The sequence below is a fragment of the Bombina bombina genome, chromosome 3, assembly GCF_027579735.1.
Source record: "Bombina bombina isolate aBomBom1 chromosome 3, aBomBom1.pri, whole genome shotgun sequence".
In the NCBI taxonomy this organism is placed as follows: Eukaryota; Metazoa; Chordata; class Amphibia; order Anura; family Bombinatoridae; genus Bombina; species Bombina bombina.
In genome coordinates, this window is record NC_069501.1 from 219,299,826 (window position 1) to 219,321,858 (window position 22,033).

At 38.6% G+C, this 22,033-nt stretch overlaps 1 protein-coding gene across 5 annotated transcripts in view; it reads right to left on the bottom strand.

The window, feature by feature from the left end:
- The window catches only part of ANKRD13B (ankyrin repeat domain 13B), a 513,444-nt gene that overhangs the window by 70,723 nt on the left and 420,688 nt on the right, over positions 1–22,033 (bottom strand). For all 5 annotated transcript variants that reach the window (XM_053706151.1, XM_053706149.1, XM_053706150.1 and 2 more), the window contains exons 7-8: positions 11,006–11,072; positions 282–363 (exon numbers count right to left, since the gene is read on the bottom strand). In XM_053706151.1, coding sequence (XP_053562126.1) covers positions 282–363; positions 11,006–11,072 — 149 coding nt within the window. The remainder of the gene's footprint in view (positions 1–281; positions 364–11,005; positions 11,073–22,033) is intronic.

The following is a 22,033-nucleotide window of genomic DNA, read 5'->3' on the forward strand; positions in this document are numbered from 1 at the left end:
TAGCCAGCAAGCGCTATCCAGGGTCCTGAACCAAAAATGGGCCGGTTCCTAAGCTTTCTTTCCTGCTTTTTCAAATAAAGATACCAAAAGAACGAAGAAAAATTGATAATAGGAGTAAATTAGAAAGTTGCTTATAATTGCATGCTCTATTTGAATCATGAAAGTTTTTGTTTTGGGTTTAGTGTCCCTTTAATGTCCTTTATCTAAAAGTAATTTTTCATAAATGTTTTATTTAAAATGTTTATTGCCTTAGAATTATTTTACTCCCTATATCATGATACCTTTACTTTTTCCTTTGTGCTGGTCTGATAGATGTTCTGTGCGGGTTCTAGTAATTAACTCTACATTGGAAGCTCCATATACCTAAAAATGACAGTGAAAAAGAGAATTGCAGTGTCAGTCAGATGTTAGGAAAATTCATGGTTGACCATTTTACTTTAACAATACCTTTCCCTATTAAGTCTAGAAACACAAATTACTGGAGAGCCTAAAGCACCATCAAAGAAGTGAACCTACGGTCAGCTAATCTGAAAGAGTATTCATTACCTCTTCATTTTATAAGCTTAGCTGATAACACTGTCCTTACTACCATGTTTTTGTATCCTCTGCTGATTGATGTCAGGCTCAAGTCAATGGGGGGACATATAGGAAATCTATGATCATCAAGAATCAGTGACACTACCTGTGCTGGCATTTAGAAGAATGAGGACAGAGAAATACTTCTATTCACCTACAACTGAAAGACTATGATATTAATACATAACATATAAATTAAAGGGATACTAAACCCAAATCTTTTCTTTCGTGATTCAGATAGACCATGCAATTTTAAGCAACTTTCTAATTTACTCTTATAATCAATTTTTCTTTGTTCTCTTGCTATCTTTATTTAAAAAGACGGAATGTAAAGCTTAGGGGCCAGCCCATTTTTGGTTCAGAACCTGGGTTAAGCTTGATTATTGGTGGCTAAATGTAGCCACCAATAAACAATCACTATCCAGGGTACTTAACCTTAAATGGGCCATCTCTTAAGCTTTACATTTCTGTTTTTTAAATAAAGATAACAGGAGAATGAAGAAAAATTGATAATAGGAGTAAATTAGAAAGTTGCTTAAAATTGCATGGTCTACCTGAATCATGAAAGAAAAGTTTTGGTTAAGTATCCCTTTAATGTCTAAGCCAGTAGAAAATGATGGACATAGACTAGCAGTTTGCAGTATTATGTTTAGCAATTGCTACTGATTTTTACTGCAGGCATCTAATTGCAATAACGCATAGGCTCCAATGACATTTAGCTTTCCAATTAAAAATAGATGTGCACTGCAGAATGCACATACAAAATCTGTTCTAGAGAAACAAACTCAAAAAAGTTTATCAAATGTTATTCCTCCAATAATTGACCGTTCACATTTTAAATCCATCGTTGTGCTCTGCAAGAACAACTGAAATTCTAGATTTGAATACAAAAATACTGAGTGGTAATACTTTGCACTATGTTATTTAGGTACACAGCAAAAGGATTATAAACACGTCATTTTACAATAAATCAGCAAAGAGAGTTCCGGTAAGACAAGGCAAATGTTTTAAACATTGAAAAATATGATATTGTACTTAATTACTAATGTTTTGTGTAGTTCTTTGTGAATTAAAGGCTATTCCCTAATTTGTTATTTGTGACACTACCAGTTCCTTTAATTGATCAGCATACTCTAAATATTCCCAAAACTGTTATTTCTTCTGAATGCTCTGTAGTATTAGATATATTACAACGATATCGTCTTTATAATGGAGCCTTGGGACATTTTAGAACCAATACTAAAGTAATGTTTTTTGTGAGCAGTGGAAAGCAGTAAATGTAGAAAGGAATGTCAGGAGTCGCAGGTAAAGTCAATTCAATCTTGGCATTTTATTCAGATAAAACAGGTCACAGAAAGAAAAGCAGCCCTTCAGTGTTACAAGCTTACGCGTTTCGGCTACATGCCGTAATCATAGCTCATACATTCCTTCTTACTCTGGGCTTTAAAAAAGGAATAAAAACATACTATTGGCTGATGGGCTGTAGCCGGGTTAACTGTTTCTTCCCCGGTAGAATGAACATTTAACACACAATTAAACCTGCTAATAAAATGTGTTTTATTCTCTGTCTGTCTGTGACTAAGCTAAATTTAAAACTAAATTATTTTGTGAACTAAGTAATGTTGTAGAGGATGGATACTACTATTGGACTTTATCTAAGGGGATTAATACTGTGCACAATCTCTAAATGTTAATTGTTTCAAATTTTTTAATTTTTTTAATTTTTAAATTTATGATTAACAATAATCAATTATTAATTTTTAATTTTTTAATTTTTTATTTTTTTTGATTGTACTTCCTTATTTCTTGTTACTGTATTTTGACAATTCGATTATTATTTGAAAGCTCACTCTCTCCATTTAAAGGCTGACGTTTTCATCCCTCATTAATGAACCACACTAAGGAACACCCATGTTAACAATCCATATTCAAATTCAAATTGCTATAATTCAAGGATTACTGATTTTTTCCTTTTTTTAAGAAACTGCGTTGTTATACCAAAAACAGACTAAATTAAATTTCCATTGTAAAGGTGCTTTCTTAACACGCTTATAATCCCTTACATAGTGAAGTGTTGATACTGATTGAAATCACACTCTTTTGGATGGTGTGAGGGACCTTTTAGAATAATAATTTCAGATACTAAAGCATACTATTCTAGATCCAATGGTTAATAAGGTCATAGGCTGAATTAAGTCCTGTTGGAAATCTTGTTTTCAATTTGAAAATCCAAAATATCTCTTTTTTGGCAAGCACAGGCTCTCTGTCACCCCCTCTTCGCCCTGCATCCACAGTCTCAATTATTGTCCATTTGAAATGAGTACTATCTTTATTATGGAACAATTTGAAATGTTGGACGAGGGGGGTGGTCAGAAGGCCTGCCTTGATATCCAATAAATGCTCCCTAATGCGAACTCGTGCAGTGGAAAGCAGTGCCTTGTTTTTTGTTGTTTTTTTTTGCTGTAGAGTATTTTCTTGAGGGTTCAAAATTTCCAAAATAAGCATTAGAAGATTTAAATTAGTGAGCAAATCTAAAAAACCCAAATGTTTCTCTTACATGGTGTATCCAGTCCACGGATTCATCCTTACTTGTGGGATATTCTCATTCCCTACAGGAAGTGCAGAGAGCACACAGCAGAGCTGTCCATATAGCTCCCCCTCAGGCTCCGCCCCCCCAGTCATTCTCTTTGCAGCTCTAAAAAGTAGCATCTCCACGGGAGTGTGAAGGGAATGTGGTGTTAGATTTGTAGTTTTTATTTCTTCAATCAAAAGTTTGTTATTTTAAAATAGTGCCGGTTTGTACTATTTACTCTGAGGCAGAAAGTGAAGAAGATTTCTGCTGAGAGGAAAACGATTTTAGCATGTTGTAACTAAAATCCATTGCTGTTCCCACGCAGGACTGTTGAGTACCAGAAAACTTCAGTTGGGGGGAACAGTTTGCAGGCTTAACTGCTTTAAGGTTTGTTTCAGTCATTTTTTTCTAGTCAAGACTTAGTAATGCTAGAAGACTGACAAGAATCCCCATGTGGGAAAGGTAAGCCATATTCTAAGACTTATAGAAGGAAGGCTTATTGGAAGGGCTCAAAACACTGGTGGACACTGTTAAGGGGCAATCGATTATTTTTTAACATAAATCTAACTTTAATACAAGTTTTATTACATTTGAAACACTCTTTTGGGGTTTATTCCGCATGGCATATATTTAGACACCTATTTTGGCTTGGGAATGCCCCACAACTCCAGAGTGAAGATGGAGGGGGCCTGAATTTCGCGCCTCAGTTGCGCAGTTGATTTTACAGACAGCTTCATGCAGATCCATGTGAAGGGTCCAAAGATTACTTGAGGACTTCAGAGAGGCTTATTTTCGATCAAAACTAATCCCCAAGGAAGGTAGGGCAACAGCAAGGCTGTGGCATGGTTAATTTGCTCCGGTTTGGGATGTAGGGGGTTAATTGACTTGAGATTTACTGTGCAATCATTTCAAAGCATTAGGATCATATGGTGAAAAATTCATAAAGATTGGATGATTTTTGGAGGTTTTGTAAAAAAGTGTGCACTTTTTATTATTTAAAGGCACAGTACCGTTTTTTTTCAAAAATTGTATTTTACTGTACTTGAGTGCTGTCTAAGTCTGTTTAACATGTCTGAGCCTGCAGATAGACCTTGTTCTATGTGTTTAATAGCGATGCCGGTACCCCCTTTACATTTGTGTTTAAAGTGTGCTAAGGTATCTAAACATTTTAAAGACCATGCAGTGACACTTAAAAATGTAGCCCAAGATGATTCTTTAACGGAAGGTAACGAGGATAGTCCTCCTTCCTCTCCCCATGTGTCGACACCAGTTAGCAGCAGTCATGGATAATTCCCTTGCGGCATTTCTATCCAAACTGCCAGTTTTTCCTAAAAAGCGTGATAGCTCAGTTTTAAGAACAGAGGATGAGCAATCAGAAGTTTTGGATGATTTATCTGTTGTACCCTCACAACCCTCTGAAGTGGCAGTGAGGGATGTACTGTCTGAGGGAGAAATTTCTGACACAGGAAAAATTTCTCAGCGGGCAGAATCAGATTCCTTAGCATTTAAATTTAAGCTGGAACACCTCCGCGTACTGCTTAAGGAGGTTTTAGCTACGCTGGTTGATTGTGACCCCATGGTGGTCCCAGAAAAATTGTGGAAAATGGACAAGTTTCTAGAAGTCACTGTATACACTGATGCGTTTCCGATCCCGAAGAGGGTGGCAGATATTGTGACTAGGGAGTGGGAGAGACCAGGTGTACCTTTTGTTCCCCCCCTATCTTTAAGAAAATGTTCCCCATAACTGACCCCAGTCGGGACGTGTGGCAGACGGTCCCTAAGGTAGAGGGAGCAGTTTCAACACTAGCCAAGCGCACAACCATACCAATATAAGACAGTTGTGCTTTCAAAGATCCTATGGATAAAAAATTAGAAGGTTTACTAAAGAAAATATTTGTTCAACAAGGTTTCCTTCTTCAACCGATTGTCTGCATTATTCCTGTAACTACTGCAGCGGCTTTTTGGTTTGAGGCGCTGGAGGAGTCGCTCCAGAGGGAGACTTCATATGACGAAGTCATGGATAGAATTCATGCTCTAAAGCTGGCTAATTCTTTTATCACAGATGCCGCTTTACAATTAGCTAAGTTAGCAGCGAAAAATTCTGGTTTTGCCATTATGGCGCGAAGAGCGCTTTGGCTCAAATCGTGGTCGGCTAACGTGTCGTCCAAAACAAAATTACTAAATATTCCTTTCAAGGGAAAGACCCTATTCGGCCCCGAGTTGAAAGAAATTATTTCGGATATCACTGGGGGAAAGGGCCATGCCCTCCCGCAAGATAGACCGTTTAAGGCCAAAAACAAGGCTAATTTTCGCTCCTTTCGCAACTTCAGGAGCGGACCTGCTTCAACCTCTGCAACCGCAAAGCAAGAGGGTAACACTTCCCAGCCCAAAGCAATCTGGAAGCCTTTGCAGGGCTGGAACAAGGGTAAACAGGCCAAGAAGCCTGCTGCTGCTACCAAGACAGCATGAAAGGGTAGCCCCCGATTCGGGACCGGATCTAGTAGGGGGCAGACTTTCTATCTTTGCTCAGGCTTGGACGAGAGATGTTCCAGATCCCTGGGCATTAGAAATCGTTGCTCAGGGGTATCTTCTAGAATCCAAGGACTCTCCTCCAAGGGGAAGGTTCCACATTTCTCGTTTGTCTTCAGACCAGACAAAGAAACAGGCGTTCTTACGCTGCGTAGAAGATCTTCTAAAGATGGGAGTGATTCACCCAGTTCCAATTGTAGATCAAGGACTGGGCTTTTACTCAAACCTGTTTTTAGTTCCCAAAAAGGAAGGAACTTTCAGGCCAATCCTGAATTAAAAAATTCTAAACAAATTCCTCAGAGTTCCATCATTCAAAATGGAAACCATTCGGACAATCTTACCGATGATCCGGGAAGGTCAATATATGACTACCGTGGATTTAAAGGATGCGTACCTTCATATTCCTATCCACAAAGATCACCATCAGTTCCTAAGGTTCGCCTTTCTGGACAAGCATTACCAGTTTGTGGCCCTTCCTTTCGGGTTGGCCACTGCTCCAAGAATTTTCACAAAGGTGCTAGGGTCCCTTTTGGCGGTACTACGACCGCGGGGCATTGCAGTAGCACCTTACCTGGACGACATCTTAATTCAGGCGTCGTCTTTTCAAAGAGCCAAGGCTCATACAGAAATCGTTCTGGCCTTTCTAAGGTCTCACGGGTGGAAGGTGAACGTCGAAAAAAGTTCTCTGTCCCCGCTCATAAGGGTTCCCTTCCTAGGAACACTAATAGACTCGGTAGAAATGAAAATATTTCTGACGGAGGTCAGGAAGTTAAAGCTTTTAACTACTTGCCGAGTTCTTCATTCCATTCCTCGACCTTCTGTAGCTCAGTGCATGGAGGTAATCGGATTAATGGTTGCGGCAATGGACGTTGTCCCCTTTGCACGAATTCATCTCAGACCACTGCAACTGTGCATGCTCAAACAGTGGAATGGGGACTATGCAGATTTGTCTCCTCAAATACAACTGGACCAGAAAACCAGAGATTCTCTTCTCTGGTGGTTGTCTCAGGATCACCTGTCTCAGGGAATGTGCTTCCGCAGACCGGAGTGGATCATTGTCACGACCGATGCCAGTCTGTTAGGCTGGGGTGCGGTCTGGGACTCCCTGAAAGCTCAGGGCCTATGGTCTCGGGAAGAATCTCTTCTCCCGATAAACATTTTGGAACTGAGAGCGATATTCAACACGCTCCAGGCATGGCCTCAACTAGCGGCGGCCAAATTCATCAGATTTCAGTCGGACAACATCACAACTGTAGCGTACATCAATCATCAGGGAGGAACAAAGAGTTCCCTAGCGATGAAGGAAGTAACCAAGATCATCAAATGGACGGAGGATCACTCCTGCCACCTATCTGCAATTCACATCCCAGGAGTAGACAACTGGGAGGCGGATTTTCTGAGTCGTCAGACTTTTCACCCGGGGAGTGGGAACTCCACCTGGAGGTTTTGGCTCAGCTGACCCAGCTATGGGGCATTCCAGAGTTGGATCTGATGGCGTCCCGTCAGAACACCAAACTTCCTCTTTACGGATCCAGGTCCAGGGACCCCAAGGCGGCATTGATAGATGCTCTAGTAGCGCCTTGGTCCTTCAATCTGGCTTATGTCTTTCCACCATTTTCCCTTCTCCCTCGGCTGGTAGCCAGAATCAAACAGGAGAAGGCTTCAGTAATTTTGATAGCGCCTGCGTGGCCACGCAGGACTTGGTATGCAGACATAGTGGACATGTCATCTGTTCCACTATGGACACTGCCATCGAGGCAGGATCTTCTAATACAGGGTCCATTCAAGCATCCAAATCTAGTTTCTCTGCAACTGACTGCTTGGAGATTGAACGCTTAATTCTATCTAAGCGTGGGTTCTCTGAATCAGTTATAGATACTCTGATCCAGGCTAGAAAGCCTGTCACCAGGAAAATTTACCATAAAATATGGCGGAAATATCTTTGTTGGTGTGAATCCAAGGGTTACTCGTGGAGTAAGATTAGGATTCCCAGGATATTGTCTTTTCTCCAAGAAGGATTGGAGAAAGGGTTGTCAGCTAGTTCCTTAAAGGGACAGATATCTGCTCTGTCTATCCTGTTACACAAGCATCTGGCAGAAGTACCAGACGTTCAAGCGTTTGCACAGGCTTTAGTCAGAATCAAGCCTGTCTATAAACCTGTGGCTCCTCCATGGAGTCTAAATTTAGTTCTTTCAGTTCTTCAAGGGGTTCCGTTTGTACCTTTACATTCCATAGATATTAAGTTATTATCTTGGAAAGTTTTGTTTTTGGTAGCTATTTCTTCTGCTCGAAAAGGTTTCAGAATTGTCTGCTTTGCAGTGTAATTCACCCTATCTGGTGTTCCAAGCAGATAAGGTAGTTTTGCGTACCAAACCTGGTTTCCTTCCGAAACTGGTTTCTAATAAGAATATTAACCAGGAAATCATTGTTCCTTCTCTGTGTCCTAATCCAGTTTCTAAGAAGGAACGACTATTACACAAGCTCGATGTGGTTCGTGCTTTAAAATTCTATTTAAAAGCAACCAAAGATTTCAGACAAACATCATCCTTGTTTGTTATCTATTCTGGCAAGAGGAGAGGTCAAAAAGCGACTGCTACCTCTCTTTCCTTCTGGCTGAAAAGCATCATCCGTTTGGCATATGAGACTGCTGGACAGCAGCCTCCTGAACGAATTACAGTTCATTCCACCAGAGCTGTGGCTTCCACATGGGCTTTAAAGAATGAGGCTTCTGTAGAACAGATTTGTAAGCCAGCGACTTGGTCTTCACTGCATACTTTTGCCAGATTTTACAAATTCGATACTTTTGCTTCTTCGGAGGCTATTTTTGGGAGAAAGCTTTTGCAAGCAGTGGTGCCTTCTGTTTAGGTTACCTGACTTGTTCCCTCCCTTCATCCGTGTCCTAAAGCTTTGGTATTGGTATCCCACAAGTAAGGATGAATCCGTGGACTGGATACACCATGTAAGAGAAAACAGAATTTATGCTTACCTGATAAATTACTTTCTCTTACGGTGTATCCAGTCCACGGCCCGCCCTGGCAATTAAGTCAGGTTCAAATGTATTTTTATAAAACTACAGTCACCACTGCACCCTATGGTTTCTCCTTTTTCTCCTAACCGTCGGTCGAATGACTGGGGGGGCGGAGCCTGAGGGGGAGCTATATGGACAGCTCTGCTGTGTGCTCTCTTTGCACTTCCTGTAGGGAATGAGAATATCCCACAAGTAAGGATGAATCCGTGGACTGGATACACCGTAAGAGAAAGTAATTTATCAGCTAAGCATAAATTCTGTTTTCTGAAAAAACAAACTGTTAAGCTAATGAAAAGAAATAAAGAAAACACTAAAAATACAAACATCTTTATCGATTAGCTTTTTATAGCACACAAATGATTACGCTGGTATAGTAGTAATTCATTATAAGAGTTTTTCTTCCGCTAAACCTTCATGAAATATTCATTTAAATGTAGATTTCCTATAAACATTTAGCGCTAGATTACAAGTGGAGCCTTATTTTTACGCTCCCGCTCAAGCATTAACTGCACTAGAAGTAAGCTTTTTGAGTGCATAGGGTTGCGCTCGTATTATGAGTTGAAAGTAAACTATTCTTGCTCGCGTGCTAACCCGACGCGCGTAAAAAGCCCAACTTACAATATTGCGCACGCGATAACCTATTCCCTCATAGAAGCCAATAGAGCAAAAAAAAAAGTGAGAAAAAAGCTAACACCCTACTTACGTGCAAACACGATACCATATTCTCAAGTGCGCTAACCCGACATGAAAATATGAATATTTCACATTCCAATGTTCTTCACATAGAAGAATATGTTCTTTTTCTTCATAAATATTTATATATATATATATATATATATATATATATATAAAATGTTTTTTTAACAAATTTATATCTATCTATCTCTCTCTCTCTCTCTGTATATATATATATATATAAAACGATGATTATATATAGGTATAAATATATAAAGGAATATCTGTTTACAAATACTTAGAACATATTCCCGAAAAACATTGGAATGTGAAATATTTACAGAAAATACGCAGTATAACACTGAAATATGAATATTGCATAAATATGTTTTACATGTTTTCATCTACTTATCTGCAAAGGGCTCCAATATACTTTTATATGTCTATCTATGTGTAAATATGTATTCATGTGTTTATATGTGTATCTATGTCTGTAAATACATATATACACATATAAATACATATGTACAGGCAGTCCCCAGGTTATGAACAAGATAGGTTCTGTAGGTTTGTTCTTAAGTTGAATTTGTATGTAAGTTTGATAGTTTTGTATAGCACAGGGAAAAGTTTGTTTTGCTATCTGTGCCCCTGTTCAGAAAATTTCACATCACTTTCTGTCCTTGTGACAATCGGATTTTGAGTATTTTGGGTTATCCTGGAAAGAAGGATTGGCGATAAAGTTCTATTTTCTCAGTTTGTAAGTACGAGTTGTACTTAAGTCGGATGTCTGTAACTCAGGGACTGCCTGTACACCCATATAAACATTATATATATATATTATATATATATATATATATATATATATATATATATATATATACTGATCAGCAACCAGAAATCTATCTCCTACTGATGAGTTCCAAAAAGAACGAAACAGGCTTGTATAGTGAGTGATTTCTGGTTTGCTGTCATAATCCTGTTTAAAAGGATCGCTGTGTCAAAACAGTATTTTTGAAGCAAAAAACCTGAGAATTTGCATATCTAATTTGCATATCTTACCCACAATTCTCTTGTGCATTGGAAACATTGCATATTAAGAATTTCTGGGGAAAAGCAAGCGGGGATACTTGCCTAGATGTACTAATATCCTATGCAAATATTTACATTGATTTAATTTTGAGACATGGAGGATTTTAATTTCAGTTTTTTATCTCCCCCCATAATTTTAATGAATTTTGGTATATATATACTGTATATACACACACATACATATACATCTTTAGACATGCATATATACGTATCTCTATGTTAAATCCCTTTGCCTGCTTTTTTTTCTAACACCCGAGTCCTCATATCCTTGAGACTTTTGAGGACGTGGTAATCATTCTAGCGTAAATTGTGATTGCATTCAAATGATCGTGTTTACTTTCAACTTGCAATATGAGCAGAAAAACTGATGTGCGCAAACAGGCGTGATAAATTATCACTAGCACGTAACTGTTAACGCACCACTAGTAATCTGGCACTTAATGTTACAACTGAAACATAGTTTACATTTTCCACCAATCACTGCCCACTTCCAGATTCTTATTCCAATATAATCTCAAAGAAGATTCCCAGCAAACCTTTGACTCGTAGCCGTTAATAATCTCAGTTTTCTCGCTCCTCCATCCCAGGATTCCTGATTTGTTTCTGAAAGGCAAAATAATACAGGTTTTGAGCATCCAAAACGAAACTTGTCTCTCTATAACTATACAAACCTGTGGTATCTGAATGTGAAACATGTATAACCGCACTGATGTTCTAGCATAATTGGATTTTATCATATGTACAAAGAAAAAAAGCTATCGGACATATTGATCATTTTTTTCTTCATATGTTTACAGTCGCAACATAGGAAGCTAATTATAAAAAAAAAACAGATTGTAATTAGTATCCACTTGTGGAGGCAGAAACTAACTTTCTAAAGATAAAGTTTTCAGCGGCCTTTTCACTACAAATCACTTCCGCTTGGACACCTAGTTCTACATATAAATAAGATGCAGGAAAGATTGGAATGAGTTAATTATGTACCCCAATATATTTGAACAGCTTACAAATACATATATACACACAAAACATGGAAATGGACTACACTCTCAAAACAGACTGGGTACACATCCCATGACCCTGCAAAACTCACAGCCCTGGGTGCTCACCAGCACTCACAAACAGCTGCACAGGTTTCAGGGACTCAAGCAGTTAAACCCAGCCAAGTCTTGGTGCAAAACCCATAGGTAAAATTACAAAACAAACGGCTAGATTACTAGTTTTGCGTTAGAGGCTATGCGGTGCTAACGAGCAGTTTATTCTCACCGCTCACTTCCCTGCAGCGCTGGTATTACAGGTTTTTACAATCCCGGCGTTAAAAGATAAAAAGTGAGCGTAGAGCAAAATTTTGCTCCACACTTCATTCCAATACCAGCGCTGCTTAAGTCTGCGGTGAGCTGGTCGTACGTGCTCGTGCACGATTTTCCCATAGGAATCAACGGGGAGAGCCGGCTGAGAAAAAGTCTAACACCTGCAATAAAGCAGCGTAAAACTCAGTAACGCAGCCCCATTGATTCCTATGGGGAAATAAAATTTATGTCTACACCTAACACCCTAACATGAACCCAGAGTCTAAACACCCCTAATCTGCCGCCCCAACATCGTCGCCACCTACCTACACTTATTAACCCCTAATCTACTGCTCCGGACATTGCCACCACTATAATAAACATATTAACCCCTAAACCGCCACACTCCCGCCTCGCAAACATTAGTTTAATATTATTAACCCCTAATCTGCCGTCCCTAACATCACCGCCACCTACCTACATTTATTAACCCTTAATCTGCCGCCCCCAATGTCGCCGACACTATACTAAATGTATTAACCCCTAAACCTAAGTCTAACCCTAACACCCCCTAACTTAAATATGATTTAAATAAATCTAAATAAAATCCCTATCATTAACTAAATAATTCCTATTTAAAACTAAATACTTACATATAAAACAAAACTAAGCTAGCTACAATATAACTAATAGTTAGATTGTATCTAGCTTAGGGTTTATTTTTATTTTACAGGCAACTTTGTATTTATTTTAACTAGGTAGAATAGTTACTAAATAGTTATTAACTATTTAATAACTACCTAGCTAAAATAAAGACATATTTACCTGTAAAATAAAACCTGACCTAAGTTACACTAACACCACCCTACAATTAAATAAATTAACTAAATTAAAAACAATTAAATAAATTAAATTAAATTAGCTAAATCACAAAAACAAGCAAACACTATATTACAGAAAATAAAAAACAAATTACAGATCTTTAAACTAATTACACCTAATCTAAGAGCCCCCCCCCAAAAAAAAACCCTATCCTAAACTAAACTATCAATAGCCCTTAAAAGGGCCTTTTGCGGGGCATTGCCCCAAATAAATCAGCTCTTTTACCTGTAAAAAAAATACAAACACCCCCAACAGTAAAACCCACCACCCACACAACCAACCCCACAAATAAAATACTATCTAAAAAAAAACTAAGCTCCCCATTGCCCTGAAAAGGGCATTTGGATGGGCATTGCCCTTAAAAGGGCAGTTAGCTCTTTTGCGGCCCAAACCGCTAAAAAATAAAACCCACCCAATACACCCTTAAAAAAAACCTAACACTAGCCCCCTGAAGATCGACTTACTGTTCTGAAGACCGGACAACCATCCTCAAGGAAGCGGCAGAAGTCTTCAACCAGGTTGAAGTCCTCAACGAAGCCGGGAGAAGTCTTCATCCAGAAGGCATCTTCTATCTTCATCCATCCGACGCAGAGCGGCTCCATCTTCAAGACATCTGACGCATCTGAATGACGGTTCCTTTAAGTGACATCATCCAAGATGGCGTCCCTTAGATTTTTTCAGCCAATCGGAATCTAGGTTTTTTTAAGGGTGTATTGGGTGAGTTTTATTTTTTTTAGATTAGGGTTTGGGTCGCAAAAGAGCTAACTGCCCTTTAAAGGGCAATGACCATCCAAATGCCCTTTTCAGGGCAATGGGGAGCTTAGGTTTTTTTTAGATAGGTTTTTTTTTATTTTGATAGGGCTCTTAGATTAGGTGTAATTAGTTTAAAGATCTGTAATTTGTTTTTTATTTTCTGTAATTTAGTGTTTTTTTTTGTGATTTAGCTAATTTAATTTATTTAATTGTTTTTAATTTAGTTAATTTATTTAATCGTAGGGTAGTGTTAGGTGTTAGTGTAACTTAGGTTAGGTTTTATTTTACAGGTAAATTTGTCTTTATTTTAGCTAGGTAGTTATTAAATAGTTAATAACTATTTAATAACTATTCTACCTAGTTAAAATAATTTAGTTTTAAATAGGAATTATTTAGTTAATGATAGGAATTTTATTTAGATTTATTTAAATTATATTTAAGTTAGGGGGTGTTAGGGTTAGACTTAGGTTTAGGGGTTAATAAATTTAGAACAGTAGTGGCGGCGACGTTGGGGGCGGCAGATTAGAAGCTAATAAGTGTAGGTAGGTTGCGGCGGCAGATTAGGGGTTAATAAAAATAATGTAGGTGTCAGCGATGTTGGGGGCACCAGATTAGGGGTTAATAAGTATAATGTAGGTGGTGGCGCTGTCCGGAGCGGCAGATTAGGGGTTAACAAATGTAGGTAGGTGGCGGCGATGTTAGGGGTGGAAGATTAGGGGTTAATAATATTTAACTAGTGTTTGCGATGCAGGAGTGCGGCGGTTTAGGGGTTAATATGTTTATTCTAGTGGCGGTGATGTCCGGAGTGGCAGATTAGGGGTTAAAAATTTTATTTTAGTGTTTATGATGCGGGAGGGCCTCGGTTTAGGGGTTAATATGTAGTTTATGGGAGTTAGTGTACTTTTTAGCACTTTAGTTATGAGTTTTATGCTACAGCGTTGTACCATAAAACTCTTAACTACTGACTTTTAAATGCGTTAGGACTCTTGACGGGGTAGGGTGTACCGCTCACTTTTTGGCCTCCCAGGACAGACTCGTAATACCGGCGCTATGGAAGTCCCATAAAAAAAAACTTTACAAAGTTTATGTAAGTCGTTTTGCGGTAAGGCCAAAAAAGTGTGCGGTGCCCCTAAACCTGCAAGACTCGTAATACCAGTGGTAGTGAAAAAGCAGCGTTAAGACCTCTTAACGCTGCTTTTTTACCCTAACGCACAACTCGTAATCTAGTCGAAAGTTATTAACAAAACACATAGAAAGTCTGGCACTCTATTGAAAGCACGCAGCTAGAGTAAAAGCAAAATTTAAGTTAGTTACAGCATTTGGCCAAATGGTGATAGGCCCAGGACCTATGTTACACCAATATTTTGTACAGTTAAAGCTTATAGGCAAATATGAGGAATATTTATATATATATATATATATATATATATATGTGTGTGCGTATATATATATATATATATATATATATATATATACATACATACATACACGCAAATGTCACTGCCACTCCATGCTCCAAAACCTACAAATAAGATATACATCTTCAGAATAGGAGCTCTTACCACATACAGCTTTTGTAGAAGGAGTTTATTATTTTTTGCAGATTTTGTATTAATTTTCCTATAGGTTACTAATTAAGCAGAATATATATATATATGTATACAAAACGTAACCACTGTAAAAAAAAATTAATCTAAACTGGAAGCTTACAAGACATAGATGGTTGTGTGAAAGAGCTTCCAAAACACTATGGGGCCAAATTACTATTGTGCGAGCGGACATGATCCGATATTGCGGATCATGACCGCTGCACATCGATAAATGCTGACAGCATACGCTCTCTGCATTTATCATTGCACTAGCAGTTCTTGTGAACTGCTGGTGCAATACCGCCCCCTGCAGATTTGCTAGCAGGGGGTGTCAATCAACCCGATCGTATTGGATCGGGTTGATTTTCGGCAATGTCTGTCTGCCGCCTCAGAGCAGATGGACAGGTTATGGAGCAGCGATCTTAAGACCACTGCTTTATAACTTGTGTTTCTGGCGAGCCTGAAACCCATTATCTAAAAGTCAGCAGATCTAGAACTATGTGTAAACTACTGAATGTGACTAGGTCAGACACAGAACATTGCAAAACCTAGAAACCCAATTTAAGGACAAAGTGAAATAATCTTAATCCACTAAATAACTTCAACAAAGCAAAGTATAAATTCATGCTTTGTATTTTCTACCTGATTGTAGAGCAGCTAAATGAAAATAATTTGCATCTCTTTGGAATGCTTTAATATGTTAGCCCAAATTATAAAGTTAAAGGGACCGTATACTGTAAACTGTTTTTCCTTTAATGTGTTTCCAATTAGTTTTTTTACCAGCTGCAGACTATAAAATGTATGAGAATTAGCTTTTTTAAGGCTTATTTGTGTATATGAAGTAGCTGATTTTGTGTTTTGAAGCCACAACGTAATAAATGGGTTGAGCTTGTAGGTGTAATCAGATCTCATTACTTTATCACATTGTGTACATAAACATGCTTCTTTATCTTATATCTTTCCATAAATTAAAGAGCAATACTTGGAGTGAACAATGGAAAATTAACATTGTATTACCTTATCTCTTTTATACCCCACTGAGAGCGCAATTTCATCTGCTGGCTGTGTTTACACAGATTATCTATACCTTGGACATAAGGCCAAGAAACGTCCAGAATAGGTGGGGTACCACAGGCTAAATGAACTATTCAAAATATAAGGGTAATATAAAAACTCTCCAGCAGGTAAAGTGGATCATTGCTAACAAATTAAAGGGGAGAACATTTTTGAGTAAACTGTCCCTTTAAAGGTGTCCTTGGTTGTAAAATGTAATAACAACTTTAACATTTTTGTCTCCAGTAGCTGCGATCATAAAAATATGATACTTTTCTATGCAAGGCCAAGATAAAACCATATGAATATATTTATGTTAGTTGCATTTGCATTTGACTACATCACAATTGGGAGGAAAAAGCATGCTCTGCTGCATTTTCAAGACACAACCACGGGAGCCTATGAATGTCACTTGCACTGCTCTGCTCCTGTCACAATATTTTCTGAAATTGAACTTGAAATTCCCGTGAAATGTCACTAGATTCACTTCCAGTATTCCCAACTGACTTTTGATGGGTCTGACTTACAGTGACCAGTCTTCTGGATGAAATTGGTGGCGATTGTCATTCATCCTCTTGGAAAGTATAGATTAAAAATTGTTTGAAAACTGTGTTCTATCCAGCAAATAATTCATCTTTCTTTCTTCTAAATGGATCTGAGGTACATTTCACATTGGGGATTTAACCACTGTCATTGTGCTGTCTGTTTTAAAAATAGAAAAAAAATATAACAACTGAAAAACTGCAAAATGTCCATGAAAACTGAAGGCAGAGCTTTTAGGAGCTAAATATAAATAATCAAACAGAGTCTAAAATCACCTTCCATATTTGAAGACCGGATCTTTTTTTTAATTGTTCTATTTCTCCAACAGTTTAAAAATATTTTGTCTGGATGACGGATTTGTTAAATGACAACTTCATTTGTACATTCACACTGAGAAACAATATAAGCTGAACTGAAAGCAGGAAAAATAAATCTCATCTATAGACCCAGTCATTTCATAGGCGCCCGGCCTTCTGCTGAAGTTTTAATACCTCTGTGATGGGCCTTGACATTCTCTGAGGACCCAAAAAACATAAATATCTTATTACTTCTAAAAAAAAAAAATGCTGTTGTTTGTAGTAATGGATTTTTTTTTTAGAGTGCACTCTATGGCCTCCACTCAAATCCATTAGTGTTTGCTGTCAAAAAAATAAAATCTTACTCAATTTGAATAATTTCTGGTTTTATTTTCTAGGCCATTGCAGTCCATTAAATACATCTGTTTCCGCACAAGCCTTCAGGCTCGCCGGAAACGTAAGTTAACAAACAGCGGTCTTAAGACCGCTGCTCCTTAACTTATCCGCCACCTCTGAGGCGGTGGACAGCAATCATCCCGATCGGATACGATCGGGCGGATTGACACACCCTGCTAGTGGCCGATTGGCCGCGAATCTGCAGGGGGTGGCATTGCACAAGCATTTCACAAGGAATGCTTGTGCAATGATAAATGCCGACAGTGTATGCTGTCTGCATTTAGCAATGTCTGCCCGACACTTGATAAATCGACCCCAATGTATTATTATTTTTTTTTAATAATTAAAATGTTTGGAAGGAATTAAATGCTGAATTTAACGTTCCTTAAACTAACAAGCATGATATTGAAAATGTCATATGTTTTGGTAAATGTTATAATTAGCATTTTTAAACATCTATACACGTAGCTACAACATTTGTTTTTTTTAGTCATGTACAAGTTTCATAATTTAAAGGGAATTTTCTTTACGTTATTATAAACATGAAACCTGTGTTCTCTCTTCCCCGCATTTCCGGGTACAGGGATAGTGGCTAACGCATGTGCTCTGATTAGCCAGGGCCGGACTGGCAATAAAAACCAGCCCTGGAAAAATATGAAGACCAGCCCTATTTTCTGTTGAGTCGGTAGAATGCACATGCCCCATTTTTCTCAAAGGGGATTACAGGTTTACTCCTTCCCCAATATTTTTTCAGAATTAAATTATATTACTTTGTATTAAATAAAAATGTCAGATTGATGTTATATAGGCACCCTACAACCCTATTGCATCCATTAATATCCCCTTTAAATTGTAGCTTTCCAGCCCCCGCTGCTGCAGCCCACCGGGAAATTTCCTGGTATCCTGGTAGGCCAATCCGGCCCTGTGATTAGCCCAATGTCTACGCATGCGCTATTTTTTTTTTTTAGCAAAATCTATTACGTTTGCTATATCGCTGTCATGTGACCGCGTTCATTCCCGATCGAGATCAGACATAGCCACAGCATCAGCATCCACGATCCTTATTATATTAGTGATGGTAATTATTAAAGAATCTCCCTTAGAGATATGAGTATGTAAAATAAGCATTCTTTATAGGATGTTAAATTAAAACAATGTTAAAAGATTATCAATAAACATAATAAAGCATCATATTAGATTGTCCTTGTCTTTGCAATAATAAGTTATATATAATTAGAACCTTGCTCATGCGTGTATAAATGCTTGAAACTGCGCATGCGTTATTCTATGCTAATTTCCTAATATAATTTATGTACCCAGATGAACTTTTAAGACCGCCCTTTGAAGGGAGCTGGAAGAAGTGACGTAACGATCGATTAAGACTTTTATTTTTATTACATGATTGGAGCTTCGTTTTTAGGAAATAGTAAATTGAATAAATTATTACAACAATGATTTATTTTATTTGAAAAAATAATAAAAAAATTATGATCCTTTACTAATCCTTTAAATGTGATATGAGCTGTATTGTTAGCTTTTTAAGAAACCAGGAAGCAATTATCTTTATTAATATATGGACTGAGTATGTGTCAAAATGTTTAACACGAGAAAAATCAAAATGAGTTTCAATGTTAAATTGTATAAATCTAGAAATCATGTGAAAATCTGTATAGACTGGAATACTGCTCTTGACTTCTCTCAAAAGCAAAGAGTTGGTGGAATTTTCAAAGTGCATAATGAAAAAAAAGAGAACACAATAGCCAATAAAATTCACTCCAGCAGGTAAAATGGATTATTAAGAACACATAAAAGGGAGAATATTTTACAGCACACTGTCTATTTAACTCTGTTATCTGCTATGTCATTAGTTCTATGAGTTTGCCCAGAAAGAACACCCTTTTCTATAAAACAGTCTCATACTAATAAACCATTTTGCAATTTCATGTTATATTCATAAAACCAGTATAACTACTTTAGCATTTAGATTAAGAAACTGTATAATAATTTAACCAAGATTAATGTGGTTAATAAACCTGCTTTATGGGACATAAAAGTGCTAAAGGGAAATACTGTAATGTAAAGCACTGAGTACAACAGTAGGGGTACATAATAACAAAGATTGTGATAAGATACAAATACATAACAGACTAAATAAAACAAGTTAGTAAAGCAGGAGTAGGGCCCTGCTCCAAAGAGCTTACAGTCTACAATTGAAGGGTGCAGAGACATAAGGTTTTGGGTAGCTTGTCACTTGGCAGGGAATGATGCACCTGCCATGGTCCCCGCACTTTGGAAAGGCCCAGCACTGTCAGGGGTGAGGGTATGAGAAGGCACATCCTTTATTTACTTTATGAATAAGTATTTACAGTATCAGGAGGTGTAATATATAATGTTTGGACTAGGGGTTGGCCCTACAGGGGCAGAGGGGAATAAGGGGACTGGGCTGACGGACCCCACTAATTTGTCTTGCTCAGGGCCCCGCAAATGCTAACAGTGGCCCCGTCACTTAGATTGTAGTTGCAGCATTGAGTCAAGGCATTCAAGGTTTATTTTGGCTAGGAGAGATGGTAAGCTTATATAAATAGGTGGGTTTTTAAAGAGCGCCTGAAACTATACAAGTTTGATACAATCTAATGGAGAGGGTTAGAGAGTTCTAGAGAACAGAAGCAGTGCATGAGAAGTCTTGGAGGCGGGAGAAGGAAGAAGAAATCATAAGAGTATATAGAAATAATAGGGCAGGTCGGGGAGTATTTGGAGATGAGTGAGGAAAACATAATTTATGCTTACCAGATAAATTCCTTTCTTTCCTAGCAGGGAGAGTCCATAACTTCATTCCTTACTGTTGGGAAATACAACACCTGGCCACCAGGCGGAGGCAAAGACACCACAGCCAAAGGCTTAAATATCGCTCCCACTTCCCCTATCCCCCCAGTCATTCGGCCGAGGGAACAAGGAAAAGTAGGAGAAACATCAGGGTATAAAGGTGCCAGAAGAAAAACAAAAAGGGAGCTGCCCAAACAAAGAATAACCTACGGGCGGGGTTGTGGATTCTCCCTGCGAGGAAAAAAAGGTAAGCATAAATTTTGTTTTCTTTCCATAAGGCAGGGAGAGTTCACAACTTAATTCTTTACTGTTGGGAAAACAATACCTAAGCTCCAGAGGACAATGAAGGAATAACGGGAGGGAACAAAAAAGAGGCAGACCCTAATCTGAGGGCACCACAGCCTGCAAAACATTTCTCCCAAAAGCAGCTTCAGCCGAAGCAAACACATCAAACTTGTAAAATTTAGAAAAAGTATGTAAGGAGGACCAGGTAGCTGCCTTACAAATCTGATCCATTGAGGCTTCGTTCTTAAAAGCCCAGGAAGAAGCTACTGCTCTAGTGGAATGAGTCGTAATCCTCTCAGGAGGCTGGTGTCCCGCCGTCTCATAAGCTAGGTAGATGACACTCCTCAACCAGAAGGACAGGGAAGACGTAATGGCCTTTTGACCCCTACGTTTACCCGCATAGATGACAAAAAAAGATGAAGATTGTCTGAACTCCTTATTAGCCCGGAGGTAGAACTTCAAGGCACAAACCACATCTAGATTGTGAAGGTCTGTTCTTCTTATCCTGAGATAGGATGGCACCTTTCCCTCCACTAACCGTAGTGATGATAAAGTCCAGACCTGGTCTGAATAAGATCTTCCCCTTGAATGGAAGTGAAAGGAGTCTGGATTTAGAAGTCATATCCGCAGACCAAGACTTCAACCAGAAACCCCTGCGGGCTATGACTGCAAAACCTGAAGCCTTAGCATTCAGGCGAATAATCTGCATATTCGCATTACAGATAAAAGAATTACCTACTCTTAGGGCTTTAATTCTCTCCTTAATATCCTCAAAGGGAAGACTCCACCTTGATAAGTGCTGACAGGGAGTCGCACCAGTAGGTGGCGGCTCCAGCCACAGCGGCCACCATAGCCGCCAGCTGAAATAAAAATCCAGCGTCCTGGAACATTCTCCTTAGAAAAGTTTCCAACTGCTTATCCATAGGTTCTCTAAAGGAAGAGCTATCCTCAAGAGGGACAGTAGTATGCTTAGCTAGCATTGAAATGGCTCTATCCACCTTAGGGATGGAGCAAAGCAGCTCTAATTGAGAGTCAGGGACCGGGAACATTTTTTTAAAAGTAGCAGAGGGAGAAAAGGATGTTCCAATTCTTTCCCATTCGTTACTAATAATGTTCACCATACGAACTGGTACCTGAAAAGTTTGTGAGACCTTCCTGTCTTTATAAACCATATCTAATTTAGGGATCTTAGGTTACTCAGGCAGCCTCTGGAACCTCTAGCGTAGACAGGACCTCCTTCAGTAAAAAATGCAAATGTTCAATCTTAAATCTAAAGGAGGGTTCTTCTGCCGGAGGAGATTTAGTAATAGAAGTCTCTGACTCCATAGAGGTTAACTCATCCTCGGATAGCTGGGACATACTCGCTAGATCCGATTGGAAATTAGATGAATCTAAAACAGGAGAACTGTGTTTAACCTTTCTCTTATGTTCCCCAGAGATAGGTAGGGCACTCAGGGGCGCGGACACTGCCGATTGTAACTGCACGGTAAAGTCCACAGCAAAAACAGAATTTATGCTTACCTGATAAATTACTTTCTCCAACGGTGTGTCCGGTCCACGGCGTCATCCTTACTTGTGGGATATTCTCTTCCCCAACAGGAAATGGCAAAGAGTCCCAGCAAAGCTGGTCACATGATCCCTCCTAGGCTCCGCCC